Source organism: Schistocerca cancellata, chromosome 4, assembly GCF_023864275.1.
Source record: "Schistocerca cancellata isolate TAMUIC-IGC-003103 chromosome 4, iqSchCanc2.1, whole genome shotgun sequence".
NCBI lineage: Eukaryota > Metazoa > Arthropoda > Insecta > Orthoptera > Acrididae > Schistocerca > Schistocerca cancellata.
This window is the reverse complement of record NC_064629.1, coordinates 739135572-739161723: the sequence shown is the minus strand read 5'-3', so window position 1 is coordinate 739161723 and position 26152 is coordinate 739135572. Positions and strand designations below refer to the sequence as shown.

General features: G+C 45.6%; 1 protein-coding gene across 2 annotated transcripts in view; it reads right to left on the bottom strand.

Annotated features, from left to right (window-relative positions):
- LOC126183874 (uncharacterized) overlaps positions 1–26152 on the bottom strand; it is a 547907-nt gene that overhangs the window by 206022 nt on the left and 315733 nt on the right. For both annotated transcript variants that reach the window (XM_049926169.1, XM_049926170.1), the window contains exon 3: positions 22310–22424. In XM_049926169.1, the coding sequence (XP_049782126.1) occupies positions 22310–22424 (115 nt within the window). The remainder of the gene's footprint in view (positions 1–22309; positions 22425–26152) is intronic.

Genomic DNA, 26152 nt, shown 5'->3' with positions numbered 1-26152 from the left:
CCATTACAATATGCAGGCAACAACTGGTGAACAGCCTTGTCATACAGGATAACTCGACGGAAGCCACGCACACTTATCCGCTCACCACACGTCGCATTCTATAAATTGGTGCTGGTCACGTCTATTATACTGATCAGTCGCGATACATAGGTGTGACACAGTAGGAGTATGCCGAATCCCACATGCAGCAACATTCAGACTGATAGTGAAGATCTACAGCACCACATCATCACAACAATCCACTATCACTTTGCCTAGGACTGCGTCAAAATTACTTAGGGATCACTCCGCGGACGTATGCAGACTTTTAGTGTGACCCAAGATCAGCTCAGCACATCGGGACGCTTCAATCTGGATGTGTGTACGTCTAAGCGTGAGCAAGATCGGAGAGTTGTGAACGATTGTAGAGCTGTCATAGAACCCACAGCTCTGTCTCGTGGAGGTTATACCGCGATGTGCCACTAATTGCGGTAGAAAGATGAATGGACGGACTAGAGACTTTCTTGCAGATGGGGCTCGATACGTTTGTTCTCAACGGGACGAACTCTACATATGTAGGAATAACTAGGGGAATATCCTTGGAAAGTGTTGTGGGGTCATTGCTGTTTACAATACATAAAATGAGGCTGTTGTCTGTGGGGAAGATGCAACGCTAGGCAACAGTAGCGAAATGCAGGAAGACCTGCAGGGATTGGCAGTTTGCCACCAACGTAAATAAATTGACGTATTATTGTTTATAAATAAGCAAAGAGATCCATTACTGTACGGGAACACTATTGACGCTAAATCGCTAGAAATACCTAGAAATACCTAGAAATACCTAGAAATACCTAGAAATACCTAGAAATACCTAGAAATACCTAGAAATACCTAGAAATACCTAGAAATACCTAGAAATACCTAGAAATACCTAGAAATACCTAGAAATACCTAGAAGTGGTTGTTTGGAGCGACCTCAAGTGGGAAGACTACTTTAACTATTTCTAGGGAAAGCAGATGCCAGGCATATTCATTATACGACCCGCGGAAATTTAATTCCCCTCCCCCAGCCCACATAAAATTAGCTTATGAAAGACTCGGTCGACCGGTACTCTAATATTGCTCGTCAGTATGAAATTGAGAAGATCCAAAGAAGAGCAGCGCGTTTCGCCACGGGATCATTAGCCGGCTCGTCAGCTTTACGGATACGCTCAACAAACTTCACTGGCAGACGCTGCAAGAGCGCCGTTGCGTATCACGAAGAAGTTTACTATTTAAATTCACAGAGAGAGAGGTTCGATGGAAAATAAGGCAGCGTTAAGGTTGTTACCGTTTTCAGTAATTTTTCACAAACAACCTAAACAACAACAGCAACGGATCTCTGCGTCTATTTGTGTACAATACGAGTACGTTAGATTTAACGTCGTTCATTCGTACCCATTATGGATCCTAGGTGCTCGCGAGAGACGCACACTGCGGCTGCAGGAGGAATTATTTTGAGCGATATTGTTATTGGGCAGTGTTTGCGCGCACCTGCTTCCTGGAGCGGCTGTTGCGCGGCTATTTCGAAGCATGACGCCGCGGTGGCTGACCCCTTTGGCACTCGCACGCCGTCCGTCGCTGATCGCAACGCGACTCGCCTTATCCCTGTCTCTCACATACCTCTCGCGCTGCTTTCAAATACTTTATTTCCTTGCCTCTAAACCGGAGCTTCCCAGATCTCGCTATTGCGGCAGGACTCGCCGAGAGCTCCAAAATGCTCGAACGGCCCGGTCTAGGTCTCACAATAAGAGGAAATTCAGAATATACGAATTCGACATCTATAACTAATCGAAAATTTACTCGTCATCAGGAATATCTCTCGTGCTCCCGTTTGATGTCCCTTAATGGACGTGACTCGTTCAGAAATTGCCGTCACCCGAAAAATTAAGTTAGGTAATTAAATTAATTAGTCTGTAGATACATGGTCGTAGTCCTGGTACACATGGAAATTCCGTGCCACATTACCGCTAGACGAGCTGCACTATCACTGAACTGCGTCACTATTATTATTATTATTGACTTTTTTTTCTCAGACTTAAGTCTGGTTAAAAATGGAACGTGACGCGGACCTCGGTCAAGCGTGACTTCCTTGTAACTGTATGGTATATGTTATACTGCATTTAGGAACTTTCGGGTAATTGAACATGTATCAATAATTACAGATTTTTGTAGTTGTATATATATGTTTGGATGTAGCTGTATTGCATTGATGTACTGGTGAATATTGTGAGGTATGACTCCTGTAGTTGATAGTATAATTGGGATAATGTCGACTTTATCCTGATGCCACATGTCCTTGACTTGTCCTTTGCTAGTTTCTGCTCGTTCTAGAAAGAATTTTCTTAAATTGTCTACCTGCCCATAATATAGGTTTTTTATGTCGATGAATACCCTTCCTCCTTCCTTTCTGCTTAATGTGAATCTTCCTGTTGCTGAATGTATGTGATGTATTCTATATTTGTGGCATTGTGAACGTATAAGTGTATTGAGTGCTTCTAGGTCTGTGTTACTCCATTTCACTACTCCAAATGAGGTCAATATTGGTATAGCATAAGTATTTATAGCTTTTGTCTTGTTTCTTGCTGTCAATTATTATTATTATTATTATTATTATTATTATTATTATTATTATTATTCTGAGTAAAAGAACCTTACAACTGTAGCGGTATTTTCAACTTAAGTTGCGGATGTTCCTCCGACAGGATTACTATTGCTATCATCATCATCATCATCATCATCATCATCATCATCATCATCATCATCAGCTGTGTTAGTGTACTGGGCCGCCGGATTTCCTCGTGTATCAGGGCTGCAGACATGCACTCGCTAACAAAAAAACTAATTACCTGTTTTGTAGACGTGATTAAACATTATTACTATCACCCGTATCGTCATAATGCTGAAAATGTTTCATATATATTCGCAGTGAGACAAATTCGTGGCGTACACGTCCGATCCTGACGTAGCAACTGATGCTGCTGTATCGCTATTGTACTAAGAACTCCGATAAAGAGCAAAGGGGGAAAACAGAAAGGGAGGATTTAGTCTAGACAGTACTTCGCGTAAGATTCTTTCAACTAATTAGGTACTACGTCTACACGGGTTTTCGTAAATCAATTTCCCAAAAATAAAATATCCATTTTTCAAATGTGGTTCTAGTTGCCGTATTTCCTCTTCCACAATAGTTATTCGCCCAATTAAACGCTGAACCTTTTTTGAAACTCGCTATTTTCTTTTAAAAATTTTGGTTAATACGGACCGAGCGATTGTGTGTGGAGTGCAGGGGAAAGGGGTATTACACTGAACAGAAAGTTATTTATTTCTATTATTTAACTGAAGAATAACATTATCTTTAGCAGACGGAAAGAGATACATATATGATAACGTATTTGCTGAATTAGAAAAATCAAATGAAATAGCAAAAAAACTAATATTCTGCGCAGCTGGTTAATTTTTAAACTGCTAATACCCACTCTCTCAGTTCCAACCGCTCTTACAGTGTAAATGACTGAACACTCACTAATTCTGTGAAAGGGAATGTGAATTGCCTTTAATCATTCGCAGGTTTTTAGTCATTTGATGCCCCTAAGAAGCTGAAGTGGAATAACTTTCCACCGTTGAGAATTTTTCACTTTTTCCTCAACGCATAAATTGGCGTGGCTGAGATTTGTTAACATTTCCTCTTGTAATTTCTCCTCCAGCTGCTGCACATCCACAAGGAAATTTTATTCTATTCAAATGGCTGTAAGCACTATGGGACTTAACATCTGAGGTCATCAGTCCCCTAGAACTTAGAACTACTTAAACCTAACTAACCTAAGGACATGGCCGAGGCAGAATTCTAACCTGCGACCGTAACACCAGCGCGGTTCCGGACTGAAGCACCTAGAACCGCTCGGCCACAGCGGCCAGCTTTTATTCTATCTTTCTTAAAAATAGTACCCAACTACTAATAACTTTGCTTCATCGTGCGGACAAAATCTCTCAGCTCATTACATACACCATTCGTTGTAAGCAACTGACTCTCTGAAACAGATATTTAAGCGCTCTAGCGAAGTTAATTCACGCCCAACATGCAAACACGGCAGTGGAAAAAACACACACACACACACACACACACACACACACACACACACACACACTTATTTCTGGTGGAATAATAATTCACGCCCAACATGCAAACACGGCAGTGGAAAACACCCCCCCCCCCCCCCCCCCCCACACACACACACACACACACACACACACACACACACACACACACACACACTTATTTCTGGTGGAATAATAAGAACTTTTTGTCTTTTGAAAACGTCCGTGCTTCACGAATTGTTTAGAATTACGACATATAGTTGCACCTTACACGCAGAAACAAAGAGCTTTAAGTTGGTCAGATGATCGGCACATGGAGTGACAAATAGCTGGATTTGGATGCCACCTACTACCAACCCGGAAATTACATGGCCTGCCATTAAAAATTTATCAGGAAGTAGAGTAAATAATGAAATTTTACTTCTTGTACGACATTATTAAATCTGGTGGTGGTTTAGGGCACACAGTTGGCAGCATCTGAGCTGGCATTGAATCGAACTGAGCTTTGATGACGTACTGGGACGTCATTCAGTTTTGCTTCAACTCTATCCTAGAGTCTTCAATTTTTGTGGTTGGCAAGCGGTTCTGTTAGCAACTTATGACCAGATTTTTTAGAGGGTGGGACACCTGACCATGGCAACAGTCGGGACATGACAGCTCGGCATCATGCACTCTTGCAATCTAGAAGATAGGGCAAAGTTGAAACTCGGCACGCTATTTCGCATGATTTTTCATTCTACGTGATGTCGATTAAGGTGGTGGAGAGAGAAGTGGGGAGAGGGAGGGAGGGAGGGAGAGAGAGAGAGAGAGAGAGAGAGAGAGAGAGATAGAACGGTGCCAATTACACGGGCAATGTTTAAGAAATCCCGTGCTGGACACACTGCGCTCTTCCTAACCTCCTTTGTTTTCACTTTAACTTTGTGCTGAGAATGGGCTGAAAGTCTTCTCGTAGATCGATCAGAGATCGAGCTTCTGGCAGATGGAACTGAATTCGTCTTGTCACATGTGCACGGCTTTCCTCTCTTTCGGTTATTATGAATTTCGACAACTTCCCTTCGACCTAAACGTATGTTTGGCCCGTTTATTCGTGGGCTTAACTATATCCTCGATGAATCAGTGAAGAACATTACCTTTCACGTGGACGACCTGTTAACTGAAAAAAAAAAAAAAAAAAAAAAAAAAAAAAAAAAAAAAAAAAAAAAAAGATCACGACAGAACCCTAAAGCATTGCTCGGTGCTATGTGGAAACACCCAGTAACCGCGAAAGAGGAATCTTGTTTTGGCACACGACAGATGGCTTTTTGGTTCAGATTGTTTCATTGGAAGGGATTATATCGACCCCGGGAAAGGTACAGACGATCTGTCAGTTCCCAACGAACTGCACCGGAATGGGTTCAAAAGGATGTCTCCGAGCCATCAATTTTTATGTATAAAAAAGAATTATCAGAATGGACACGTTATCTGTTCCGAGACACTCATTAATGAGCTAAAGTATACTGCGGGTGTAGCATGCGGCAGAGAATTTCAGGCACTGAAACATGCGCTGGTAACGGCACTAATATTGTCACATACCGATTTATCAGCATATTTTTGCACGGCTACTGATTCGGCGAAGATGGATATCAGAGTTCACGATATGCCACGAGATGAGGAACATGCAGTAGTAGTGACGAAGACAGCAGCATTTGGTAGTCGCGAGCTTTCGAAGTGCGAAAGGAATTACTCAGTAGCCGATATCGAGGATTTAGCCGTGGTTTAGGGTTTAAGGGGCTCCGGAACGCCCTATACTTGCAATGTTAAAATAACGCTTATAAATTACATCTTTCCTCACAAAGTATTTGAGGTAGGAAGTTGAACTTTTTACAGATTATTTATTGGAATATGGGCTACAACTTAACACAGGGATTTTACAAAATTTTAGTTCAGTTATTAAAAATGATTTTTTTTCAATTGTAATGAAAATTCACAACATTTTTTGCAATTTTTTATTTATATATTCAAAAATATACAGTTTTTTGGAAAAAGGCTGTGTTAAATTATGCAGAAGGTACTGTGTAGCATTTACTGAAATGTTTGAAACAAATATGTTTGGAAGATCCTTAGAAAACATGTAATTAGTATGAGAAAATAAAAGTTTTGGGAATCGAGCGACAAAGATTGGATTCACTTTTTAGTGCATTCCAGGTCCATAGGATGGATTATCTTCATCCTCTGCAAACTACTCCTCCAGCTTCCTCTTGTTCCTCCCCCTGTTTACCCTTGCTTGTATTTCTAGACTCTTTACAGCCCTGTCTGCAGCCCGAAGGCGTTCCTTGTCTAAAGCAAGCATCGCTCGTACCATGTTAGAATGTTATTATTTACAGTAATAACACATACCTTTGGCTTTCCAACATTTCTCCTTTTCTTAAAAGCCTTCAGAGGATTTCTAATAACTTTACTTTTACTCTTTATTATACTTCAACAAAACAGAGACTCAAGAAACAGAATTAATTACGAATATTTTCGAGATAACGACAGAGTAAATAAACATGAAACAATCGACAATCACACCAGCGATATATATTGAACCATCACAGGTTAGCCACAACACATACTTTATCTCACATCACTCAAATGTACCTGATGAACACGGACGTTAATAATAACACCATTTGACAGCAGTTTAACAGCGCCACAGTGGGTCACGCCCATGTAGAACACATTTCAAAAAAAAATTTAAAAATAGTTGTAGTCTTCGGAATTGAATAAATTATATATCTATTAAAAGGTAATAGTCTGCAGATTCAGAAAACGCAAAAAAGTAAAAATTGAACTTTTCATGATTTTGAGCCTTTCCGGAGCCCCTTAAGAAGTTCTATTATTTCCTCTTTGGCCGCAAGACCTGGATGTATACTTACCAACGACATGCAAGTTAACGCGCGATAAACTATCTCAGTGCGTCCTCCTCCTGCAACGATCTTACTGCACAGTCACATACGAGCCAGGCAACGTAAGCATTAAAGCTGATGCACTGCAATTTCATCAGTGGGCCAGATGGAAGAGTTGGCAGGAGACAAATATACTCACTTCAGCGGACAACCTTGTTGGTAAGGCAGGGCAGCCACAGCTATGAGTAGTCATGTTGTCATTAAGCGCTTCGGCTGTATTTAGTCCTTTTATGACTGAATCACTAATGGTTTCGTGGCACTAACAGCCACATCTTCAGGTGAACATAGAACTAATACAGATGCTTACCGACAATCCTTCCCAAGCACAGGATTGGAGGGATCAGATAGTGGTACCGAAAGTACCCTCCGCCACACACCATTAGGTGGCTTGCGGAGTATGACGTAGATGTAGACGAAGATACACCATTGCCGAGTACATACAAGTGGACACTATTAGATATGCAGAGGAGCAGTGTCCAACTGGAAGAGTGAAGTTAAGCTGTTTGCCTGGTTGTAAGTACGGGGTAAGTTCAGATATTGATCTTCTATTGGCGTTTTATATTTCTTAGTTTATAATGATCGCTGTCTAGCTACCAAGTGGCAATGTGGGTTTATGGACATTTATTAATTTGTATTGATGTCTCGCCAGTGATGCGAGTGGATATGATTTAGTGGATTTATGAGTATATTATCGTTTTGATGTCAGAGAATGACTGAAGGAGTTTTATATTATTTGTGAACGACTGTTTGTGTTTTATTTTGCAGAAGCATAGTTCAAATGGCTCTAAGCACTATGGCGCTTAACATCTGAGGTCATCAGTCCCCTAGAACCTAGAACTACTTAAACCTAAGTAACCTAAGGACACACACATCAATGCCCGAGGCAGGATTCGAACCTGCGACCGTAGCAGCAGCGCGGTTCCGGACTAGAGCGCCTAGAAACGCTCGGCCACCGCGGCCGGCTGCAGGAGCACACGTGGTAAGTGTTTAGGGGTGGCAAACAGGGTCGTTTGTCAAATGAAGAATGACATGGATGAGAGATGACTGCAAGAATACGTGTTGTCATATGGAACACCCAGATATCCACTATTCTGCAACAATCTGTAACCGGCGACAACAATGAACAATGATGTCGCATGTAATGTTCCGTAATTTGTTGTATTTTTTGCAGTGGACAGCACATACAAAAAACAATAATTTTGACCATAGGAAGTTATGAACAGTACTGAGAATGCTGAAGGTATTATAATAATGGAGTGATAAGAGATCTGATATACGAAAACCCAGGTAAAGATTTTTTGTGAACTGAAAATAACAGGAGCAGCGTCTCAGTTTGGCTTTTCACGGTACTCGTTTATTGGGAAATAACTGCTGTACAGAGAGTTTGTGATATGATACACTCTTGTGTGGGCAATTTCTCTCCAGAGGGGAGCAAGGCACTAGATAAATACGGCGGTCGAGATGGCTGAATTGGAATTATCACACAGGAGATTTACTTTTTGCCTATTATCATTGTGGGCAACGGCCTTGCCGCAGTGGTTACATTGGTTCCCGTCAGATCACCGAAGTTAAGCGCTGTCGAGCGTGGCCGGCACATGGATGGTTGACCATCCGGGCCGCCGCGCACTGTTGCCATTTTTCGGGGTGCACTCAGCCTCGTGATGCCAATTGAGGAGCTACTCGGCCGACTAGTAGCGGCTCTGGTCAAAGAAAAACATCATAACGATCGGGGGAGAGCAGTGTGCTGACCACACGCCCCTCTTATCTGAATCCTCAGCTGAGGATGGCACGGCAGTCGGATGGTCCCGATGGGCCACTTGTGGCCTGAAGACAGAGTGCTTTTATTGTCACTGTGCCACCAAACAAAACACACAAGATAATTTAGTTAACTCTAACACATGTTGATTTTAAATGTAACACTTCAGTCAACACTCATTTAGCTACGTACTAAGTCTGAAAACACTTTTAGACACACTATGGACGAATTTTGTAATATTTCTTGTTTTGTGACTGTCTGTACTAGCTCTTCTGATTATACCATACAAACACATTGCAGTATAGATAGCTTTCTGACCTTACATCAATCGCACCTGTTAATGATATTTACTATACGTAATCTATTATTCATATGTCTTACACAGTATTATGAACACTCTTTTGAACACTATAATATTTGCTCGGTGTAGAGCAAGAGTGGACCTTTAGTCTCAGTTATACTGATGAATGAGCCAGAAACTTCATTAAACGTCAGGCAGAGTAAGAGATTCAAAATACATGATACGTTGATTCTGATCTGCGAGGGAAGTCTGTCTTTTGTTCAGCTGCTACTATAATAGTCCCTGCCATTAGATTTTCCACAGTTCGGTAGCACCAGCCTTCAGCGTTCGGTCCACTGATAAAGTTAGGTTGGTTCCTTGGGAGTGAGTGAAATTGTCCATATGTCATTTAATTAGCAGTTCACATGTCGTTAGAGTTGTTGGGGGATGATATTATCAGTCATAATAAGACTTGTCATTTGGTCAAACCGAAGATATTTTTGTAGAATCTCCGACAGTGAGTTGCAGAATTTTTCTTGTAACGTCTCCTCTACCAACTCAAAGAGGGTCAACTACGGAACAGAATTTACATTGATGGGGGATGTTATGAAACTCGCAAGCTATTTCATACGCTTTTCCATTCTGTATGAGGTCAATTAAGGCGTGGATTACATGAACAATGTTTACTAAAGTATATCGAATCCCAAATGGTTCAAATGGCTGAGCACTATGGGACCTAACATCTGAGGTCATCAGTCCCCTAGAACGTAGAACTACTTAAACCTAACTAACCTAAGGACATCACACACATCCATGCCCGAGACAGGATTCGAACCTGCGACCGTAGCGGTCGTGCGGTTCCAGACTGAAGCGCCTAGAACCGCTCGGTAACTACGGCCGTCCATCGAATCCCAGGGACTGGACATATAGCGCTCTTTCTACCCTCATTACTCTTCATTTTAACTTGATGCTGGAATGACTGTTTTCTGGATGACTTTTGAGAGTGTGAAAAGCCTTAGAGCCGCATATTTGGGACAAGTGACAAAATGCAAGGAAAAAATAACAAAAAAGGGAGCGGCTCCCTGCCGCGTGTGGAGACTGTGGCCTTAGGTGCCAGCCATGAGGCCTAGCACTATTGTGTGTTTTACGACCTGGGACGAATCGCCACGCAAACAGTGGGAGAACGCAGCTTTGTTCAAAATGTTTAAATGTGTGTGAAATCTTATGGGACTTAACTGCTAAGGTCATCAGACCCTAAGCTTACACACTACTTAACCTAAATTATCCTAAGGAAACACACACACCCATGCCCGAGGGAGGACTCTAACCTCCGCCGCGATCAGCCGCACAGTCCGTGACTGCAGCGCCTCAGACCGCTCGGCTAAGCCAGGGCGGCGAACGCAGATTTCCTACGTTTTGAAACAAAGCTTTTGTAGATACTCAGTGCTTGCTCTTCCAAAGAAACTCTGAGAGTTGAAGTAATGGGCCTTGCATTGTATACGGTTTTAATTTCAGAGGCCCTCTAGTGCTGGGCACGAAACCGTGCCGTTGGTAAATTAGTAACGTAACGGAGACAAAGCGGAAGCGACTTTATTTATTTTTTGAAGTGTTGAAGTGATTTTGCATTGACTGGATTAGATTCGTGATGCGTAGTTTTGGCGGGATTGTGTGTGCTGGAGGGAATAGTATTCGGCTGCCCCATACCCATTTTTTGCTGTTGGCGGACATATGGCTCGACGGGAAAATACTGCCGGAAGTAGGAAGGCGCTAGAAAATTAGGAGATGGTGGTGAGACTTCACGGAGCGTGTGATCGAGACCCAGAAGTTTTTGTCTGGACAGCGCATCGGGGGGGAGGGAGGGGGGGACGCCGGCAGCATGCCCACGTTTTCTCTGTAGCAGGGCCAGTGGCATCCAGCACAACTAGCCGAGAATAATTACGGGGAGTACAAGTCGCAGCACCTGTGTGATAGGGCATACTCGGTCCGCACTTGCGGATGTCTGTAAGATAACCTGTCTCAGACTCTCAGTTGCACTGTCTGAGTGCACGAGCCTTCGACTCCCAATTACACTACTGGCCATTAAATTTTCTACACCAAGAAGAAATGCAGATGATAAACGGGTATTCATTGGACAAATATATTATACTAGAACTGACATGTGATTACATTTTCACGCAATTTGGGTGTATAGATCCTGAAAAATCAGTACCCAGAACGACAACCTCTGGCCGTAATAACGGCCTTGCTACGCCTGGGCATTGAGTCAAACAGAGTTTGGATGGCGTGTACAGGTACAGCTGCCCATTCAGCTTCAACACGATACCACAATTCATGAAGAGTAGTGACTGGCGTATTGCGACGAGCCAGTTGCTCGGCCACCATTGACCTGACGTTTTCAATTGGTGAGAGAGCTGGAGAATGTGCTGGCCAGGGCGGCAGTCGAACATTTTCTGTATCCAGAAAGGCCCGTACAGGACCTGCAACATGCGGTCGTGCATTATCCTGCTGAAATGTAGGGTTTCTCAGGAATCGAATGAAGGGTAGAGCCACGGGTCGTAACACATCTGAAATGTAACGTCCACTGTTCAAAGTGCCGTCAATGCGAACAAGAGGTGACCGAGACGTGTAACCAATGGCACCCCATACCATCACGCCGGGTGATACGCCAGTATGCCGATGACGAATACACGCTTCCAATGTGCGTTCACCGCTATGTCGCCAAACACGGATGCTACCATCATGATGCTGCAAACAGAACTTGGATTCATCCGAAAAAATGACGTTTTGCCATTCGTGCACCCAGGTTCGTCGTTGAGTACACCATCGCAGGCGCTCCTGTCTGATGCAGCGCCAAGGGTAACCGCAGCCATGGTCTCAGAGCTGATAGTCCATGCTGCTGCTAGCGTCGTCTAACTGTTCGTGCAGATGGTTGTTGTCTCGCAAACGTTCCCACGGATCGAGACGTGGCTGCACGATCCGTTACAGCCATGCGGATAAGATGCCTGTCATCTCGACTGCTAGTGATAAGAGCCCATTGGGATCTAGCACGGCGTTCCGTATTACCCTCCTGAACCCGCTGATTCCATATTCTGCTAACAGTCATTGGATCTCGACCAACGCGGGCAGCAATGTCGTGATACGATAAACCGCAATCGCGATAGGCTGCAATCAGACCTTTATTAAAGTCGGAAACGTGATGGTACTCATTTCTCGTCCTTAAACGAGGCATTACAACAACGTTTCACCAGGCAACGCCGGTCAACTGCTGTTTCTGTATGAGAAATCGGTTGGAAACTTTCCTCATGTCAGCACGTTGTAGCTGTCGCCACCGGCGCCAATCTTGGGTGAATGCTCTGAAAAGCTAATAATTTGCATATCACAGCATCTTCTTCCTGGCGGTTAAATTTCGCGTCTGTAGCACGTCATCTTCGTGGTGTAGCAATTTTAATGCCCAGTAGTGTAGTTTCCTGGACCCGGTAAGCTTTTCATGCAAAGGGCGTTTCGCAGTGACCGGTGCTAATACGTCAGAAATGTAATGCTCGCTGTCCACATTGCCGACTGTGTGGACCGGAGGTCATCTTACTACGGATCCGACTCGTTCCCACACAGTCATACAAAATGCTTGGCCCCTGTGACAATGAAGAATTCAACCTGGAAAACTTTCGTTCACTTTGAAGTTTCGACAAATGGATACATACGGTAACATGTTATACACAGAACTGGAACTCTTCTGAAAAGACGACGTGGTAGCACCCTGCTGTCCAATGTTGCTATCGGGAGCACCACAGGCGCAATGCCTCTCACTGCTGGAAAGCCGCAACACTGGTCAGTGTTATGTGTAGAAGCTTCCTCGCTGTGGACGAGCCGGTTTCCTTAATCGAGATAAGCGACGTGGCTGCACAATTCTGAACAGCCGAGCTAATAATAAAGGTCAGTTCCCACACGATGGGAACTATTCTTGGGAAGCTGACAAAGGTCACGGAGAAGGCAGGTCCTGGCGCGAAGAGAAGATGGCGTCGTATTCCCATTTGTTAAGAAAGTCTTAGGAAATCGGAAGGAAAGTGAATGTAGCAGTCGACGGAGGCGGACTCCTGGTAGTAGTAGGGAGGAAGTGCTGCCTGCATACCCTAAATCCAAGGAGGCGTCGAAGAAGGGGAAAAAAAGGCTTGGCAGACAGATGACTATCGTTACGGCTCAGGACAGCTGGCAGATTAGACAGCAGAGGTTCAGCAATCTCAGCGTAAAGGCTATCCATGGGGTTAGTGTAAGAAGCTCCAGATGCTAAACGCAATCCACGGTGGTGGACAGAATCTAGACGCCAAAGAATAGACGGCCGTGTGGAGGAGTAAACTATGCTTCCATAGTCCAATTTCGAGCGCACTAAGGCGGAGGAGGACCACTCTGTCCGCTCCCCAGGAGGTACCGTTTGTAACACGGAGTGTGTTGATGGATTGCAGACAGCGAGCCGACAGATATGAAACCTGGGAAGTCCAGCACTATTTTCAGTCAAACTTAAGTTCCAATAATTTGGCGACGTCCGCGAACGGAAGGTCGACAAGGCCTAGATGTAAGGAGGGCGGATAAAACTCCGTACGACACCAAAAATTTACACAGACGGTCTTACTGGAAGAAAATCGGAAGCCGGTTTCGATGCACCATGAGTGGAGGCGATCGAGACATCCTTGGAGACGTCGTTCAAGAAGGCTAATCCGTTGAGAGCTGTAGTAGATTGTAAGATCGTCGACTAAGAGGGAGCTCGAGACATCGGGAATGAGACAGTCCATAAGGCGACTGATGACCTCAGAAGTTAAGTCGCACAGTGCTCAGAGCCATTTGAACAGTCCATAATTGGATGGCAATGGCGAACAGTACAATACTTAGGACGGAGCCCTGGGGCACCCAATTTTCTTGGGAGAAAGTATCGGATATAGTGGTGTTCACCCGCACCTCAAATATGCGCTCTGTCATAAATTAACGAATGAAAAGTCGTAGCCGACCTCGAAAGCCCCAAGAGAACAGTGTGCAGAGGGTGCCTGTCCTCCAACATGTATCGTATGCCCACTCCAAATCCGAAAATATAGCTACCGTTTGGCGTTTCCTGAGAAAATTGTTCACGATGTAAGTGGAGAAGGCAACAAGATGGTCAACTGTGGAACGATGCTTCTGGTAACCGCATTGGGCAGTTGTTAAAAGGTTTCAGCACTCCTCCAGCCACCAACCTAAACAGCAATTTACCATACGCTTCAAAACCTTACAAACACTACTCTTAAGAGAGATTAAGCGATAGCTGGAGAGGAGATGTTCGTCCTTTCCAGGTTTCGGAACAGGAACGACCAGCTGATTTTGGGCTCTTCAGCTGCTGGCAGGTGTCATCTTTCCCACTAGCAGAAACCTGGGAAGGGAGTTACCGAAAGGACCCCTTCCTATCGAGAGGAGCCTAAGAAGCCTTACACTTCTCTGGCTAAGGACTGAGGACTGAAATCCCCGATGGATTTGGGGGGGGGGGGGGCGGGGGTGTTGCTCCAAAAGTAGGTGGTGTGAGAGGAACAGGGAGGGAAGTGTCCCCCAACATCAAGGGGGCAGGTGTAGTCTCCCAGTTCTGAGAGGTGACAGGAATTCGAGGAACTGATGGGGCGACAACTGTTCTCGTAGGAGTGGTGTATGAGGATGTCATAGTCACAGGATGTAGGCGCTCAAATTTCCTCTTAGCCTCAGTGTAGGTTAGTCAGTCCAGGGTCTTAAGTTCCACAATTTTCTTCTCTTTCTGTAAAATCCTGAAGTCTAGCAGGGTGAATCATGCTCTCTGCAGTTGACACAGATGGGAGGTGGGGCGCATCGAGTATTGGGATGCGATTTACGTCCACAATCTCGACAGGTGGGGCTGGAAGTACAGCGGGAAGACTTATGGCCGAACTTCAAGCACCTGAACACTGCATCGGGGGAGCGATATATGGGTTGATGTCACAGCGGTAGACCATCACCTTCACCTTCTCGAGCAATGTGTCAACCTCGAAGGTGAAGATTAAGCCATCAGTGGCAACCTGGTTATCCCTCGGACACCGATGGACGTGCTGGACGAAATGAACACCTCGGCGCTCTAAATTGGCGCGCAGCTCGTCGTCAGACTATAAAAGAATTTCCCTGTGGAACATAACACACTGGACCATATTTAAGCTCTTACGAGGCGTGATGGTAACAGAAACATCCCCCAACTTGCCCCAAGTGAGTAATACCCGTGACTGGGCAGGGGATGCTGCTACACTTTGCCCGCTTAGAGACTGCAGGCAGCGGACCACCAGCAATAAATGACGTACTATGCTTCATGACATGTCATTCGCCCTGATGCCATCCACTCCGACCAGGGGCCCTCCCCACGGGCGCCAACCAGCCGCAGCAAAAGCCACCTGTCTAGATGGCCATTGCAGGGAGTCCCAATGCCCCGGGGTGACGGGCATCTACTCCTTGGCATATGTGGGGAGTTAAAGGCGCAGGCATCAGTAGAGCGATCCCTGTGTTGTCAGGGGGTTACAACGAACAGGGTACATGGTGGCCCCACCACAATGGACTGGCTACCGTGCTGGATATGAGGAGCAAAGAATTCCGTAGTCATTGTCAGTGCAGAAAATGACACTGCATAGCGCATCGTGGAAAATGCACACAGGAAGGTGACCTAGCCCAAGGGACGGAGAACAGGCGGGACTGCAACGTGAAAACGAGAAAGTGAGCTGAAGGCCTCAATGCACGATGGACACTATGCACCATTTAAGGTGCCCTTACCCAATTGGCTCGCTCTTCGGGAAAATTTTGAAATATGGAGGTCAAACCCTACAGAGGACCATCACATAAAGACCGAAACGTGTGAGACTCCTTTTAGTCGCCTGTTACGATAGGCAGGGATACTTCGGGCCTATTATTACCCCCAGACCTGCAGGGGGTAGGAGAAAAGTGTCCAATTGGCTTGGGAAAACTTCCACCATCTTGCACGCATAGATGGCAGTTGTGACTGTAATCTAAGAACACATGGAAAATGGTCACTCGATTGTGTATCAGCAAGAGCAAACCATTCAAAGCGTCCAGCTAGCCAAACAGTACCGACCGAAAGATCCAAATGACAGAAGGTTAACGTGGAGGCAGACAAAAATGTAGGTTCCCCTGTGTTGAGGCAAACAAGATTCGCATGGTGGAAGAGGTCAATCAATTAGGGGCCGCTCTGACAAGGACGCATAGATTCCTAAAGGGGGTGGTGGGCGTTGAAGTCCCCAACCAGCAAATAGGGGGATGGGAGCTGACAAAGGAGATGAAGGAGATCGGCTCTTTCCATTGCTGTGGACGATAGAATGTATATGGTACAAAGATAAAGGTGAATCCAGAAAGGGAAAGACGTACAGTGACAGCTTGGAAGGAATGGTTTAAGGGGATTGGGTGATAATGGACAGTATCATAGAGAAGAATCTCAAGTCCCCCGTGTGCTGAAGTGCCAGCAACAGAGGGTAGATCAAACCATACTGATGGGAAATGAGGGCAGACAAAGCAATCATGGGGAAGTAGCTTTCTTTTCCTGAAGACAGAAGATGACCGGGGAGTAGTATCGTATGAAGATCCTCAGTTCATCCCGACTGGAGCGAATTCCGCGGATATTCCAATGGATAATTGACATATGGTGGATGAAAGAAGGAAAAATCTCACCACAGTTGCCGTCAACTCAGCGACTGCTGAGAGACAGTGGCTGACGGCGTGGAATGGCATTCAGCCAGAGACGGAAGATCCTGATCTGTAGGTTGTTCAGGGGCAGCTCCTGTCGCCAGCGATCAGCTGTTTGATCAGCCACCAACAGTGCGTCTCGGCGACACGGAAGACTGCCGATAGCGGCTACCACTGGGTGGTGCTGTGGAAGACACATGCCGTGGCGGAGGAGAGTAACTGTTTTTCTTATGAGCCTTCTTGGAAGCAGGACGTTGAGATAGGGAGGAGTTGATGGTTGTGAGGACTGGGTACATAAAAAATCTTCACGAGTAGGCTCTATTTTGGGAGTCCAGGCGTTCGATTTTGCGGCCCGTGATTTAGCACCAGTCAATGAATGTTGAGCCTTGGAGTGAGCAGGTGACAGTAGGGAGGTGGTTGTTGATGATTATTTGGGCTGGCCGATCCGACGAATGTGGTGCTAAAGGTGAGATCGCACATCTGCGTGGCTACCTCCTTATTAGGTCAAGGAGAAGCGAGGACAGTGCTGCATTTACCGGCTGGGAGCACAGTGGGCTTTCCACTGGCGAATAACGTACGAGCAGTGAAGGCAGACACCTTTCCCTTCACTCGGATTTCTTGAATAATTCGTTTATCTTTTAAAATAGGGCAATCTCTAGAGGAAGCAGCGTGGTCGCCCATAAATGTGGTGCAACGAGGGGATGGAGGTGGACTATCACCCTCATGGGCATCCTGCCACATGTAATGCATTTGGCCGTATAGGTACATGACTGGCTGGTATGATTAAGCCACTGACACCGATAGCAACGCGTAGGGACGTAAGGGATTATCTCATATCCCACTTTAATGTTGGATGGAATTTGAACTCTGTCAAACGTCAAGAAGAGAGTGCGGGGCGGTGCCAATTCCTTTTCGACCCCTTTTCATTACTCGATGCACGGCCGTTACTCCCTGATCAGACAGGTAATTTTGAATGTCCTCATTTGATAATCCGTCGAGTAATTTCGTATAAACCACACCGAGCGAGGTGCTCTTCCACGCAGACAGGGGAGGTGAGTAGCAGTGTAGTTCGAAACAGTTTTTGTGCCTGGAGGCCACTGACTGTTTCTAACAAGGTACCGTTTCGTAGCTGGGAACAAGACTTTACAGGACCTGCAATTGCGTCGACACCTTTCTGCATAACTGAACGGTTTACTGTTGAGAAATCTTGACCTTCGTCAGACCGAGAAACAACTAGGAACTTTGGCACTGGTGGAAGAATTTTCTGTGGGTGAGACTGATCTAACTTTCTCTTGTGGGCAAAAGTTGTAGAAGTAAAAGAAACCATTGTCACCCACGATTACCGGCGTCTCCGATGGCGCGCGCTCCTTCCCAGTGTGGGCCCTCTCTGAGGATACTCACGACTTATGTGATTGTCCATACCTCGTGTGTCACCTCCCGTGAAACGGACGGGAGGGACGAATCGGCATGTTTGGAAGATACCAGCTCGGTTAATCACCCCTCCCTGGGTCTGGCCTTTACCAGGGCATACGTACGTGTCCTACTTGTCTACCCAGGGCGGAGAATTACGCGTTAACCCGTATCTCGCTAAGCGTGTAACACGTGAGTCGGCCTTCACACGGGCATAAAGGGAAGAAAGAAAAAGGGAGGTAAAAGGAAAGTAAAGAAGAGAAGAATTCTCAAATGTCGCAGCGGAGAAGGAGTTAGGGAGAAGCATCAAGGAAAGAGAAGGACACATTAAGGATAGATACTTTACATTGTACAGATAAAAGAAGAGAAACAACTCCATTAGTTCACAAGTGTCCGTCTCCGGACGTAGGCGCAAAACATACTTCCGAAGGGCGTGGGGGGGGGGGCGGGGGGAGAACGGGAACATGGAGGAATGTTCTAGCCACGCACGTATACGAAAGAGTTGAGGACCCCCTGGGGGGGGGGGGGGGCACGTCAGTTGTCAGATGACTGGTTTGGGTGTGTATGTCCGATCTGAGATCCATAACCACAAAGTGATTCGTTAGGCAGCATGTAACATTTGTAGCTTCCGTGGTGCGAAGTACTCTTAGCGATGTGTGGCACGAGGACAAATAACACGATGTATTGCTCCGTAGTTTTCCATTTAAATATCTACTGTTAGACTATTAATCCTCTACACTGGTGCTCTACTAAATGCGTAAAGATAAGTCGCCGGCGACGCTTGGACCCACGAGACAGTGCTAAAATTGCCAGTACTCCTATACCAATAAATGATTTGGAGCGTGCTAACCACTTTGAGTAAGCGTCCAAAACCCTACCACTAGAATGGAAAACCGTAAACACTCCACCGCCTCTAGCTGGTTTCTAGCAACTCCTGGCTCCAAATGAAAATAATACAACAAATGTGTGTGAATTCCTAACGGACCAAACCGATGAGGTCATCGTCCCTAGACTTACATAGTACTTAAACCAACTTTAACTTATGGTAAGAAAACACACACATTATATATATATATATATATATATATATATATATATATATATATATATATATATATATATATATATATATATATATATACACACGCCCGAGAGAGGACTCGAGCCTCCGGCGGGAGGAGCCGCGCAGTCCGTGGCAAGGCGCCTCTAACCTCGCGGCAAAATAATATAACACTTCAACATGGAACAGTTAACGCAACGAACGAAGCTCCACATACAATTTCCATAGGAATAAACGGAATTCAATTAGACCTCGCCAAGCCCAGAGCCCGCCATCTAGGTAGCTAATTGCTCCTGCACTCACCTTGCCTCAGTACTCGCCGACAAAACCGGAGTATCACGCAGAATTCCGTACTGCGCATGGAATGCTGGTCAATTACTCCCAGAAATTCTTTCGCATCCATCCTTTTAAGCTAGTGAACCTCAGGAGCAGGTATGCAGGCATTTTATTAGCCGTTTCCCTTTCCACTAATAGCATTCCTCGCCTAAGTGCTGCTTCCATCAGGGGCTGGAAGACACCTGCCACAATTCCTGCCGCTTCCTATGGAAAGACCGGCCCCGTCATCCCAGCCTGAACAATACGCTCTTCCCCTGGGTAATGGAACTGCCTCTCGTGTCCAGAATAGCAGACAGGAAGAAGCCCTGCGCGTCCAGGAATGATATGTTAGAAATAGAGCTTACTTTGCTATCACAGATCTGAAGGTCGCATAGACTGAAACCTCTCGTCTTTTAACCTACGTGCAATCGTGACGAACTTTGTCGCCACCGAGGATTCCCAATATCTCTTTACAACATGTGCCCTGTTACCAATTTGTGATAACATTCAGGTTATCTGATGTGACAGAGAACTTACTGCCGAGATACGTCCACGAATCGGGACTAGACCGTTCCACGCCACAAACTTTTCACAAAGAGATATTTGTGCATTTATTCCATTTTTAAGTTCGGCGTAGCGATCACGATGTGTGTCTTTCTGGAACAGTATGGTTGATACAGAAGTGCTATTCGTATATAGTCTCCATTGTTTCGCAACAACGCTCAACGCATACTTTGCGAACCAGTGCATTTCAGCGTTCAATGTTTCGCCAATAAGTAAAGGTCGGGTAATGTAAGAAGAAAGTTACTCCCGGCCGTTAATATGACTTTCTCAGAGTGTTTGAAAATTACACCAACTGTGCATGGGCCGTCTGATGGGTCGGAGGTTGCAGAGCATTGTGATACACGAAGCACTGCGTTACAACTGGTGCTCAAAATAAACTGTCTTCCTAAGATTATTTTGGCGATTTTCTAGCGATCATCACACTGTATTCTCGTCGTATTTCACTGTTCTCCGTAAGAATTTTTGTCTCGGGAGAGCAAGGGGGGGAAGGGTCACATTTACAGCCATTTAAACGTTTATCGTTCAGGAAAGTCACCTCCATGATTCTTGTCGGAGCCAGTTCCAGTTTCGACGAACTGTACTGTTATGTAATGTAGAGACAAGTCACGATACGGTTACGGCAAACCTGTAGTGGTGCTCTTAGAGAGCTATAGTTCACTCGCAGCACAATGATCGCTCGGTTACACTACTATCGAGCTTAAAGACTTAAGAACAACTGAGCACATTTAGCATTCATACGTGACACACTGAACCAATTGTTTCCGTGCTGAGACATACACACCTACAAGTTCCTAGTCAGGTGACTAAAGCAGAAAGATTAGGGTTCAGTGCACTGTTGATAACAAGCTCTGACAGGACAAGAGTGGTAGTAATCGCTTGTGTCGTATTTGAGGGAACCATCCCAGTACTCGCCAAGAATGAGTTAGGAAAAACACGGAAACGACATCGTAATACCCGGAGGAGAATTTAAATCGAGCTCTTTCCTAATACCAACCGACAAGCAGACAGCACACCTATCGAAATTTTGTAATTTTTATATTATGGTACCTCGACTTCACAACTCGAGTTATGAATTCCACGAGCATATTGGTGCAACTCTCAAAAATTTTCAAGAAAATCGAATTTGAAGTTTCGAAGCTTTCAGGTCGTCTTTAGTACACTAAAGTACGGTCGATACTTCGATAGACTGTGTGGCTCTGTGTTAGAGTGGTCTTCTGGAAAGAGGCCGGTCTGTGTTCGATTCCCAGCCGACGCGAATTTTTAAACAAAAAGGCGCGATCTGCAAACATTTCCGTGAAGCACAAAATGCATCAAGATGGAAAAAAGTCGGTAGTGCTCGAGACTGGTAATCGCTGGTTCGCTTCTCGTTTCGGTCATTATTTTTCTCGTTCATTATTTGGTGAAAAGGGCGTGTCGTCTTATTTGTAATTACATATCACACACCAAAATCCAGTTTTCATTGAAAATATAAAGTCGTATCTTCCATAAAATATTAATAGATTATTTAAATTAAAGAAAAAGTTATAAATAAATGTTTTCATCTGTATTTTACTCTTCATAGAAATGAATGTAGAGTATGCACCTTCGTTTAAAAGTTTATCACGGAGAGAGATAGAAACTGGGCCGCCCGTGGGGCGGTTAAGTACCACAGCGCCACGGGGCTTGCCGAAATCTGGTTCTCACTTTAGGGTATTAAAGACGCTCAGAAAAATTTCAGAGAATTTGAGAGTAGTGTCTAACTGCTTTGCATAACTTATATTTGAGTTCTGAACTTAAATATAAAAAATTACTAAGTCCGATTGTCGGGTGGTCACTTGGTGAGCCGATTCTTCTTTTCAGATGACACGATCTGGCACGCACCCCGTTGCTCTGTGCTACCTCTTAGTCTGAGGGCTAGGAAACGTAGTCCTAAAGAAAGGGGAGGAGAGAAGAGAGGTCGTTTGGCAATTATGGATGCGGACAAGAAATGTCAGGGCTAGCAACCACCGCAGTTGCAAGTGCCAAGGGTGGCAGAGGCAAATAATGTAGGCCTAATTACAGCACTTATATTGTGTAATCATCAAACATATGTTTTGTAACTTACGTTTTCTAAGGGCAAAAGTGATATTTTTAAAGCCACTTTATCACCACTACTCAGTTCCGCACGTTACATCAAAAACTGACAGTTTCACCTAAGCTCTTACCCTCTTTCGTAGCACCTCTTGAGTTCCGTAGCGAAAATGCAGAACTCGCCGAAGGTAAGGTAGCACGCCGAACTCCTGTTCGCACACTCCTTCGCACACTGAAGCATCTCGTACACTGAAAGCCAGAAGGAAAAAGAAATATATTAGCCATCAGAGTTACACACACTCGCTAGTCTGAGACCTGTGAAATATCTTATACTTCTACTTTTACCTATAACATTAGGCTTTAGAACTAGGAAATTATTTAACAATGACACAGCTAAACATTATTGCTCCGAAATTTGAGTACGGCAGAGTTTGCAGTCTTTTTGTTAGGATGGCGTAAGAGGTAAGTGCTAAATTATTTTCATAAATCGCAGACTTCTGTTTAACTGCGCGACTGGAATAAAATTTTACCTAATGTAATTATTTTAGCCAGTCACTTCCATTTTGTTGTTTGTTTCCGATACGTAACTAGTTCCAATCGATATCTACGCGTTTTTACAAATTGATTCCCATCATCTCGTGCTCGTAGCGGTACCATTGCTTTAAGGTAGGGATTAAACATCGATCTTACCGATATTTCTATTCGGTCAACCGTCCTCAGTTGAAGGCGTGAGCACGTATAAATTAGACAGACGAAGGGAAGGTACAAAAGCTACTCATCTATTCAGAATTCAAGTTAGCAGAACAGTAATTGTAATAATGTTTACTTATTTGCAACTGGGTACATGTAGTACAATACTGCAGTGAGTATTTTGCCCAGGAAAGGCGGCATTGTGAGAGCTGCGACTGTTGATAAAAACAAAACTACACTCCTGGAAATTGAAATAAGAACACCGTGAATTCATTGTCCCAGGAAGGGGAAACTTTATTGACACATTCCTGGGGTCAGATACATCACATGATCACACTGACAGAACCACAGGCACATAGACACAGGCAACAGAGCATGCACAATGTCGGCACTAGTACAGTGTGTATCCACCTTTCGCAGCAATGCAGGCTGCTATTCTCCCATGGAGACGATCGTAGAGATGCTGGATGTAGTCCTGTGGAACGGATTGCCATGCCATTTCCACCTGGCGCCTCAGTTGGACCAGCGTTCGTGCTGGACGTGCAGACCGCGTGAGACGACGCTTCATCCAGTCCCAAACATGCTCAATGGGGGACAGATCCGGAGATCTTGCTGGCCAGGGTAGTTGACTTACACCTTCTAGAGCACGTTGGGTGGCACGGGATACATGCGGACGTGCATTGTCCTGTTGGAACAGCAAGTTCCCTTGCCGGTCTAGGAATGGTAGAACGATGGGTTCGATGACGGTTTGGATGTACCGTGCACTATTCAGTGTCCCCTCGACGATCACCAGTGGTGTACGGCCAGTGTAGGAGATCGCTCCCCACACCATGATGCCGGGTGTTGGCCCTGTGTGCCTCGGTCGTATGCAGTCCTGATTGTGGCGCTCACCTGCACGGCGCCAAACACGCATACGACCATCATTGGCACCAAGGCAGAAGCGACTCTCATCGCTGAAGACGACACGTCTCCATTCGTCCCTCCATTCACGCCTGCCGCGACACCACTGGAGGCGGGCTGCACGATGTTGGGGCGTGAGCGGAAGACGGCCTAACGGTGTGCGGGACCGTAGCCCAGCTTCATGGAGACGGTTGCGAATGGTCCTCGCCGATACCCCAGGAGCAACAGTGTCCCTAATTTGCTGGGAAGTGGCGGTGCGGTCCCCTACGGCACTGCGTAGGATCCTACGGTCTTGGCGTGCATCCGTGCGTCGCTGCGGTCCGGTCCCAGGTCGACGGGCACGTGCACCTTCCGCCGACCACTGGCGACAACATCGATGTACTGTGGAGACCTCACGCCCCACGTGTTGAGCAATTCGGCGGTACGTCCACCCGGCCTCCCGCATGCCCACTATACGCCCTCGCTCAAAGTCCGTCAACTGCACATACGGTTCACGTCCACGCTGTCGCGGCATGCTACCAGTGTTAAAAGACTGCGATGGAGCTCCGTATGCCACGGCAAACTGGCTGACACTGACGGCGGCGGTGCACAAATGCTGCGCAGCTAGCGCCATTCGACGGCCAACACCGCGGTTCCTGGTGTGTCCGCTGTGCCGTGCGTGTGATCATTGCTTGTACAGCCCTCTCGCAGTGTCCGGAGCAAGTATGGTGGGTCTGACACACCGGTGTCAATGTGTTCTTTTTTCCATTTCCAGGAGTGTATTTGAAACTGTTGCCAATACTTTGTAGGTTGTATGCATGGTGCTTACATGTAAGTATTAACCAATAATGGCACGTTAATAAAGGGAAATTCACATACCTCTCAAAGTTTTGAACAGGAGCTTGAAAAATATAACCTCACTGTCACTCAACCACTGTACTGACCTGCCTCCAGCGCGAGGCCAGTGAGGACACTAGTAGACTAGTTCTAGCTATCACCATTAGAGTTCAGCTAAATATTGTAAAGATATTAAGGGGGGCCATATTTGTTGCAGGGGCCATATTACCACCACTTTATTGATTTGCATCTGTTAGTACGTCCTATCCAGTCACTAAGCTGATCCGATGTTCTGTAATTCCGGATTTTGTTTACTAGATGGCAGTGTGGAACTGCATCTAATGCTTTCCAGAAGTTACAGTGTGTCAACACAAGAGGGGCCAGATGAGAATTTCTGGTCACGCGGATTGTTAATTATCCTGTTACTAAAAGGTTCTAGCACTTACAACAACCTTTCAGGTTATATCAGGCTGTTTCAGAGCTCTTTTTCGTGATGCAACTTGCTAGCGAGTCGAGTTGCTTTTTATCGTCGCCTCCCCCCCGCCCCACTACAAGCACTGTTTCTCCCCATTTTCCCGTAACGCAGCGAGCTGTGTCTTAATTACTGGTCCTTGTCAGCTTGCCTGTTTCACACTGTTTTCTCATTATTGGATATAAGGTCCGCCTGTTATGCAAACGCCGCAAATACAAGAGCAGCAAGTCCAATTGATGAATATATGATCTCCGGTTACATCACTCGGTACAAACGCTCAAAGCACTTACCAGTGGAGACATCACGGTTACATTCCCTTTTCCTAAGTTTTCTCCAACCACCGTCAAGAATCGTTATAGTATAGATGCATGTTGCTGAACACACGTTCACGGTTGTGTGGCAATAAACTAACTTATGTTCAAAAAGTTGCAGCACTACTAAGGATTGTCAGAATGGATTCTTTTTTTGTGGAATAGTTAACGACAAAAATTAACTAATTTATTACTCCCCGACCACCCCCACCCCCACCTCCACCTCCACCTCCAGATGACACGTGTTTTCTTCAGCTGGCACGTTGGTCCCCGTACGCTCCCCCCTCGCTACCTTCTTATCCCCTTCCTCCAACTACCCTATTGGCAGGAATTTCTAATGTCGTTAGCAATTTCAAATTTTCGTTGTAAAATTCAATTGTCAATTCAGAGGACGTAATATTAACGGTAATTGTTGATAAAAATTGTTTATAAAACGGAAATGTTGTTGAAATAAAAAACAAAACGTTCAGAGGATGGGAAATCCCCTCCTGCACCACGCCGCCTCGCGTGACCTGGTAGGTCGGAGAAGGGAGGGGGGGTTGGGGATCGTCCTTCCGCTGGACCACGTAAATGACGGCTGCTGCAGCTGCCATGCCTCGCGGGTTCCGGGGGAACTCTTCTACCGCCTCCTGCCCTGCTCCGGGAACTTGAGATCAAAGGGCGCCGCGCCATGCACGCCCGTAACTCTCAGGCGGGCTGAGATGACACAACTGACGCCACGTACACCGCTTGGCCCAGTGTCTGACGATCTGCAGGGTGACCACCCGCACATGCGGCCCCATCTGCTT